Raw genomic sequence first — 8,947 nt, 5'->3', positions numbered from 1 at the left:
ACTTGATCCTTCCAAAGACTGTACATCCCGCGCAAGCAATTTCCCCCTATGGTTGACACCAAAATAGAATCTTTATTGGGCGTCTCTGTGTCTTTACGCCCCCCGCCCGCCCCCAACCATCCATCCATCTGCGGATCAGAGGAATGACTCTCGTGGACTCCCTCTTTCTGAGGAATTTTCTCGGGTGCAGATTAGATTTTCAGGAATCTGCAATGTCAATGACACTTCAGGCAGTTGCGTTAAACAGCAGGGCATGGTTTATGTGTCTGTTTGTCTCTCTCTGTGTGTGTGTGTGTGTGTGTGTGTGTGTGTGTGTGTGAGAAAGAGATCGGCTTGCTTTGTAAAGCTGTCTTACAGCATTTCCCCCGAGCCTGTGACTCATTAATCAAATATTCATACATCCCCTGTAAATACATGAGCACATTCGACCCTCAGAGAGCGCTCGGTGGCCCCCAGCACAAATGCTCTTTCATGTCGAAAAATCCCCAAATGTCCCATCCCGTCCCTTCGCCTCCCTCCTGTCCATCTCGCCCTTCCTCCTCCTCTCCATCATCGCTGCTCCTGAATACTTGACGTTCCCGCCTCGTCCGCAGAGCCAGTTGGCCGTCAACAAGAAGAAGAAGAAGAGGAAGAAAAAAAAAAGACAAGAGCAAAAACACAGGCGAACACAGAGATCAGACAGTGGATCTAAATGACGCCTTTATGTGCTTTGCCATTGCTTTTCCGTGGTGGGGAACAGATGAAGGATTCTTCTCACTTTCTGCCCATCCATCCATCCTCACCCTTGCCCTGGCTCCGGCGCAGCCACGGACAGTTCCCTCCTTTAAAAAGCACGGCTCATCATAATACAAGAATTTGTATTGTACAGGAAAACAGTCCCGCATAGCTCGAGCTAAGAGGGCATCAGACAGATTATCCATGGCAACAGGGCTCTGCACACAAGGATATTTTCTTTTCCTCACAGAGGGACACAATCGCTGCCAGTGTCACCGGGTCACATTTTTTCCGGTCCCTGGTTAATGGGCTGTAGAGATGGTTAGCACGTACGATTAGTTTTAATCTACTACATTTGACTGGGAGAGAAAGGGGCTGAATACATTTCAGCACACTACTGAGGTTTGTGGCTAGCACAGGAAACGGAGCAGGCGATTTTTCAGTCACTTCAGATTCTTTGACTGGACCCAAATGAAGCGAGCTGACTGAGACAAGGTCAAAGGTTCTTTCCTTTATTCAGTTTTTTTCCCACCAGCAGCACGGAAAAAAAATGACATTATTAATTCATTTTTTTGCAAGTTGACTTAAAGAAAAGACACGCAGGTGTTGTGATGCCGGAGAGCACAATACACCAGATGAAAAAGTTTGAAATGTTTAATTTTTATGTGCATGGGTTATGGGCATCATGTAGTCCAGTGTGCCTCTTCACTTCTTCTTTATCAAAGTATAGTTATTGTCAAAGTGTTTTGTCAAAACTGCAATAGAACTTTTCGTCACTCACTGCTAGAAAATTGGGTTTGAAAAAAAGTTTTGCTAAATAGGAAGAAACACAAAATGAAGTGTTGCTTTGAAATGATCAGCCAAATTGTTTCAGTTGCACACGACATAGACATAATATCAATTATTTGATGATTGATATAGTATTTCTATCTGTACTGAAATTCCCTGAATTAGATTTCGTTTTTTTTAACTTCTCTCACATAAGCTTTGTTTTAAATTGGTGTTAGATAAACTGTATATGCCGTACATACTAAAACATCCTCTTGTAAAGGTTAATCAAGAACAGACAGTGCTCACACGAAAACACAATTACCTCTTTGACAAATTGCGCGACTCGGTCCAAACCGACACAACATAGACAAGCGCACAATAATATTAAAAGACACAAAGAATTACGTATAGAAATGCTAAGAGACGGGATGAGTGTGAATAAAAAGAAATGTTGGAAAATTCAGAGTGCCCTTTAAAAGCACGTGCTTGTGTCGTTGAGGTGAAAAAAAAATCATCTTGTTTGGCTCAAGTGTTTCTACCAGAGAAGTTCGTAAAAGTGACTTATTCGATATTCGTTCAGGCTTAAACTAAACGTCAGGCCGCCGCTAACTGAGAAACTCTGTCTAAATACTAAAGGTGTAGTCTTTCATGTCCTTCTAAAAAGTGAGCCAACACTGAGTACAGTCAAAGTCACTACCACTCTATGACACTATGAAATCACAAAGCATGTTAATGGGGTGAGTGTTGAACTGGACCTCGTGATCATTACATGCAAATCCCTGTGAGACTTCAACAGGATGTCAGGTGCAAAACAGTCCGCCACCAAATCTGGTTGTGTTCACAAAGTCGCTCTCTGGACGAACGCCGTTCCCGCTAAATGCCACTTTTTCCTAAATGAGTAGACAAACATGTGAGGTCGTTAAATTCAGAAGAGCACCAACAACGTCTGGAGGCTTCCAGACCAATGACTCTGCACGCTCACATTGCCGGGCAACCCGTTAACGGCAGTTTTGCCTGCAATTTGCTCGGCAACAAAGTTTCCCAGGATGAATCACCAAACTGAATCACTTTAAGTTTTTAAAAAGAGTTGAAAAAACGCTGCAGTGCCACAACAGTCTGGGAACAGGAGGCTCTGGATACCGAGCAGTTTGGAGCTTCCCTGTCGGGAGTCTTTTTAAAACAGCGCTGTCAAAGCAGCACAAAGTCCCCGGCGGTGGCGACCGTCCTCCTCGGGTCACGGATGAAGGGCCACTCTCTCTTCTCCGGGGTCAGGCCCCCTGACAGGTCGTAATCTCTGCCATGACCTTGCACGAAAGTGAACGCCGGGTATTTCTCCTTCGCCGACGGCTGCAGGACCTGGAACAACAATTGACCCGCGTTTCAGGGGAAGCGCTACAGTGTTGCACCACACTTGTACACTTCAACAGCATGTTTGCAATGAATTTCAACACTTAACACGACAAGCTGCATTTTATCTCCCAGGTTGCAACTAGAGATATTAAGTTAATTTGAATACCTAGAAATTGAGTGTTCTAAGCAGAGGCATTATAATCTTAGGGAGGGAAGACAAGGTTTACAAGGTCTACCCAATCTGCTGACAGGTTGTAAAGCAAGGGAGTCAGATTCATGGCTAAATGGTGCCACCTACTGGCCATCTTTTATTATGCTGACAATATTTGCCATCACACAAAACAGAAGGCATATACAATAGTATTAAAATAATAATAATAATAATAGTAGTATTTGTGAAGTGGCTATTTAAATTGTGGCGTTTCTGGGGTGATATTTAAGGTACCCTGTGTTTAGGCAGCGTCCCCCACCTTGGACAGCTCTTGGCTGATTCTCTCATAGTCTTGGATGCTTCTAGAGTAGAACCCTATGGTGCAGCTCGGGTCCATCTTGCTGAAAGGCATCTTCTTTGGCGAGGGGCAGTGATATGACTAGACAAAGAAAAAAGAAAAGAGAGAGTCAAAATACATCTGAAAATATTCATCAAGCTGAAGAGCCAGGTAGCTGCGGGGACACACTTGTGCATACACTCCGCGGCAGCGTCAAAACACAAAATAAGCCGTATTCCGCATCAACTGATGAATGAATTCCTATTTATCTGGTGTCACGCCATCGATGAATTTACAACTCTGGTGCATGTCACATTGTATACAACGGCACGCGAAAGCATAAAACAAAGTTGCTATATACGGGTGCTGTGCGCTGATTTTTATGTATGGGTCCTGAAATATTCAGGCTCACAGCACCTGATCCTGTATTTGCCGTATTTCTCTTAAGTGGCAGGTTCACACATCTGAGCAGCAAATAAATCAGCGTATCGGGACTCGGTAATTGGGCCGAGGGCTGCTTTAAGATTCATACCCTTAAGTACTAACAGAAACTATTAAATTCACATTACTGCGGCCCCAGTCAGCTCGTCTGTGTAATTTCACATTACCTGGAGAGGGAAATCGCTGGTGCTGACATCCACAAAAGACTGACAGTAATGAGGGTCCATGTAAATCAAGCTGTCATCTGCAAGGACAAAACAAAAGACAAGTTATTCAAAAAAACATTGGATTATTACAAAAACGCGCTTCTCTCCAATTTCTATGCAGAGCAGCTCAAAGTCACCTGCTTGGCCTACTGTTGGGCTTGTGTGTGTCAAATATGCCTCCCAGAAGGTTGTTGCTTTTTAATATCCAGCGGGGGGGTGGATTAAACTCTGCATAATCAAATGCATTTGTACAAGCACATTCTTTACACCCGCACAAAAAGAAAGAGCTTGTCATTTAATTTTTGTTGTGGGGGAATTACTTTTACAAACACGCAATTATATTCGATCATTTGCATATGATAAATGAAGCGCCGAGACGGGCCCTGGCGCGGGGAATGTATTGCTTGTCATTTAGACATCATCCACCTCTTGTGTTTCAAATTGGTAAAATGTAAATGTGTAAATATTGACTGCCAAGATGTACAACTGAAGGTTCCTCCTGGCTCCTGAAGGTGATGAAGAGTGGCTCACTTTGGGCCCCAGATGAAATTTAATGCATGCCTCCTATGGAAATCAATTACAGAGTACAACTTGGGAGGTTTACTTGTGATGAATGGGCGAGGCTTTGATGGGTCAGAGGGAATAAAGTAAGCGCTGCTTCACTTCGCCTCCGTCTCCACTCCTCTCCGTTTTCCTCACGCAAACAGGAATACATTAACTCACTTTGTCTCCGCACACAGGAAAGGGTATATTATGCAAAATAATCTACTATTGGCGCCGACCTCTCTCTCTCTCTCTGTGTGTCTCTGTTTTGCATTTAGCCAACACTAACCTTGGAATCCTACAATGTAGCAGGCCTGTTTGGGCTTCCCTCCGATGATGCCTATGCAGTACTCCAGGCTCAGTATGTTCTAAATGAAGAGAGACAGAGAAACATATAGTGTATCTGATTGAAAGTCTAAATACTTTCATTTTGTTTCCTACAACCAGCCACCGCAATGACCATTTCCTATTTACGGTATAATTACTCTTTGGCTATTTTGTTCTTAAATATCTAATTTACAAAACCAAAACTTATTTCCCTCAGACAGATTCCTAAAGTCGACCTTCCTCACCTTCGCAAAGTCAAAATACTCGGGGTTTGTCTTCTCCCCCCCTAGCCTGACGGGGATGAGGATGATGACCGCTCGGCCGTCTGGCAGGGTGGAGGCCGCCGCCGGTTGGTTGTTCCGCGGCGGAGGAGGGGCGCCTGGTCGCTCAGCAGAGGTCTGCCCTGCTGTCGGTGCCCTGTGGCTCTCGACGACATCTGCACTGTACACTGTATGGAGGATCGATAACACAAAAGGTCAGATGGAGGTCATGTCGTCTGTGTGTGCGTCTGCCCGCTCAATCAATCAGTCATTCTGTCTGTTCATCAGGCTCACAGTCGATCAGTCCCGCGAAGTTCCTGTCCTATTTTTTGCATCGAGTCTATATGATAGTGTTTTAGTCTGAGAGATGCAAAGTTATTCTTTCTCATATTTGTCTGCAAAAATTGTCTTAATATATGCAAATGATATCCATATGCCAGTAATGGGTTGTTAAACGTTCACAGAATGTCTTTTAAAATGACTTTTGATTGATGACAAATGTTTGGCATCTGTGTATTGTTGGTTGAATCTATCCCCTCTGAAAAATAGAATCATTCTGTTTTTGCTCTTTTTGAATAAATTTCCACACACGGGATAATTGTAAGGTCCGGTAAAGGGCTGCAACTGACTACCATCACTATCACTTAAAGTGTCAGTTATTTTTTACAATGAATCGCTAAATCATGTCAGGAAAATAGAGCAAATGTCGATTCAATATTGCTCGTTTTGTCTGACCAGCTGTCCAAAACACAAAGACATTCAATTTACATTAATTCTCACATTTGGAGAAGCAACAAATATTTAGCATTTCAGCTAAATGATTAATAATCAACTTCGTTTTTGACAATTTATTTGCTGTTGATGGACTTGTAATGAATCGAGTAATCAATTCTGCACTGAATTCCACAAGTAAAAGTCCCTCCCGTTTTCCCTCACTCCCACACCAGCTACTGTATCTTCTGCTCTGGCTATTGGAAGGACAAACATGAATCAAAACACAGTTCATTGAAGGTTAAGAAGAGGCTGGAGCGGGTGGTCATAGATTTGGAGTGGAAGTGTTTGTCGGGGAATAGACACAGTTTAACTTGTGTCACCACTTTCGGCTGCTCCGCGGTTTCCTGGCGGCGGCGGAGAGTTAGTGGAAGAAGAAGGGGTCAGTTGCACTTATTCTGTTTTATCGCCAACATGCTCATCTCTCATACCTGTGCAGTCCTGGGAAACGTAGGCAGTTATACCCGCCAAGCCAGGGTCCATCGCCTCCTCGACAGCTTTCCTAAGAGACGGGGAGAAAGAGTAGAGAGGGCGACAGAGTAAAGAGAGGGAAAATTAGAGTTTATATCTGGAGCTTATACTACATAAAGATCGAGGCTTAATATATGATAAACACTAAAAGTGCTGATCTAAAAATGTGTCTGCTAGTGTCATATTAGCGAATCTCTTCAAAGATACATATTTGAATAAGTTGAGGGCTCGACATCTATCAGCATCTTTGCGAATAATCATGAAGTCATGGATACACACATCACCGAGTGGCGTTGTCACGAGCTCATCTGCATTATATGTATTCATAGGCATGCTATTTATATTGTTGATAATGTGTTGTTCATTTATTATACTGAAAATATGCATTTAATGTGTGGTGAAGACAACTTAAAGCTTTATTACCACAAGTTACTTTTGTCTGCTGCAGGTCAGACATGCCTTGTGTTTGGAGCGGTGTGTAATAATTCTACAACAGCCACGTCACATACACACGATTCGACAAGGAACTGTGAAAATGTTGCATTCTGTTAGTTACATTATCATCATTATCTAAAGTCTACTCCACATCCCTGCTGGCTGATTGGTTGATCAACACAATAATAAACTGAAGGATTATTTAAGTAATGAATTATGCAAAAATAAACAAACTAAATAGATTAAATACATCCCAATTTGTGGATTAAGCAATAACAATCATTAGTTGAACTCTAAAACCATACTAAATCCGTATGTGATTAAAGACAGGGGGCCACTCAAGATTGTCACAAGTGTAATTACTCTCAGATCAAACTCTGTAGACCTACTTGAGGATGTGTGCCACCACAGCAGGTCCATACCAGTCCCCTGCCTGTCTCCCAAACGTCAGGCCCGAGCGGACCAGCCTGTGGAGGCCCAGGTGAGCCGAGGGGCTGTCGCCGAACCAGGACACCAGCGTGCGGTGGTACATATCTTTCAGGTGTGCATCCGCCTCCTCCGCGGATCCCGGGGCCTGGGCTTGAGGTACGGTTGGTAATCCAGGATCAGTGGGCCTGTGGGGGCCCTGCAGTGAAGCCTCCAGGGAGGCGACCAGGCGTTTTGCTGCAGTGGTGGTCCACGTCTCTGCGTCTAAAGGCTGGAGCGCCAGTGCCTCCGACCAGGTCCAATCTGTGGAGTGGAAAAAAATGTATGAAACATCAGCTACAGTAAGAAATAGAAAAACAAAATACTGTTTTAAAATCTCCTGTGGTTTACAAGGTTAGTAGGTCTGAGAAACCATTTCCTAAACCACTAACGGTAAAAGTAAGATTACCATGACAACAGTTTATTCTCATTTTGGGATAAATAATATGAATCCACATTTAACTTTCTTTTTTATTTGAGGAAGATGCTGCCATCATCTAAAAAAAACCTTCTAAGACAATCTATATCTATATATAAGAGAGGTTCAAAACTACATAAAAACACAGAAAATAGATGAACAAATAATATATACAATCAAAGTCTTGAGAACAGAATGTAGGTTTCCAAAACATGATATTAGTGGGGGGAAATAAATAAAAGGTGCCTACAGCAATTTACCAGGTGTCTATGAGGCTCTCTGACCCGGATCCTTCAGATCGGATCATTCAAAGTTTCATTTACTGCATCGCTGTTAAGAAGCCAAAGTCTTTCAGAACTTGTGAAATTAAAAGGGCCGTGTGTGCTTCTGTGACAGAATAAGTGTAATTCTGTTCAATTATAAGTTTGAGTGTCCCACTATTTCACTTTAACGCCGCCTTAGCCTTACAAACAGGGTGGGATCCGAAGGCGGGGAGAATAGGAGTGGCCCGGGCTATAAAATGGACCAGAATAGAGTCTAAGTCATTAACAAAATGACCTTGAATCCAAAGTGAATCAAAGGGAAATTGATCAATAAATATCCTTAAGTGGCAATTAGTCACTTTATAGAGAAATATTTCACCAGTGACATATTTTAGATTTGACAGAAGAACAAGTTTTAAATATTGTTTTCTAAATGACTGCATTAAACTGGCACTGTCGTGTCATTACGTGGAACCATAAAGTCGAGGATACTTCAGAGACAATGGATCTCACGAAGGTACTGGGAATTCACTCAATCGTCAATGGTTTGCATCAACTAAATTAAACTTTCTATTTTTGGGTTAAGAATAGGAAAACTCTCGAAACTTGCAAGAAGTCTAACCCCCTGCTTAAATTAAAACGAAACAACAGTATTTGACTTAATCAATCTCATTTAGGTGTTTATATCATTTAATGAATATTGATTTGCTGATGATTAGCACAACAGTTTTGAAAATTAACACCTGGGAGCTGCAGGGTATAAGCACGACCAAATATCAGCTATGTTACCATCTTCCCCTTATTGTGTCAAAGACATTTCAATGGTTGCTGTTAAATAAGAGGTGTAAGATACTAATGTCCTTTTTCAAAAGCAAAATTTTTCAGCTATTCTGAGTATTAAAATCACTGACCTTCCAGACAAATGTCCCCCTTAGCCATCTTTCAAGGGTTCACAACTGTTTAAGCAAGTGAAATGAACCAAAGTCAATGTGTGACCCCCTCAACTAAGGAAAAAAGTGATTTT

At 42.4% G+C, this 8,947-nt stretch overlaps 1 protein-coding gene across 1 annotated transcript in view; it reads right to left on the bottom strand.

Annotated features, from left to right (window-relative positions):
- Positions 1-1,210: 1,210 nt before the first annotated feature.
- Positions 1,211-8,947, bottom strand: part of atg4c (autophagy related 4C, cysteine peptidase) — a 10,142-nt gene continuing 2,405 nt past the window's right edge. The window contains exons 5-11 of the mRNA XM_035648250.2: positions 7,167-7,506; positions 6,303-6,373; positions 5,086-5,288; positions 4,803-4,881; positions 3,932-4,008; positions 3,306-3,425; positions 1,211-2,841 (exon numbers count right to left, since the gene is read on the bottom strand). Coding sequence (XP_035504143.2) covers positions 2,674-2,841; positions 3,306-3,425; positions 3,932-4,008; positions 4,803-4,881; positions 5,086-5,288; positions 6,303-6,373; positions 7,167-7,506 — 1,058 coding nt within the window. The 3' untranslated portion in view covers positions 1,211-2,673. The remainder of the gene's footprint in view (positions 2,842-3,305; positions 3,426-3,931; positions 4,009-4,802; positions 4,882-5,085; positions 5,289-6,302; positions 6,374-7,166; positions 7,507-8,947) is intronic.

This window comes from Scophthalmus maximus, chromosome 13, assembly GCF_022379125.1.
Source record: "Scophthalmus maximus strain ysfricsl-2021 chromosome 13, ASM2237912v1, whole genome shotgun sequence".
NCBI lineage: Eukaryota > Metazoa > Chordata > Actinopteri > Pleuronectiformes > Scophthalmidae > Scophthalmus > Scophthalmus maximus.
The sequence above is the reverse complement of the archived record's forward strand: the minus strand, read 5'-3'. Positions and strand labels throughout refer to the sequence as shown.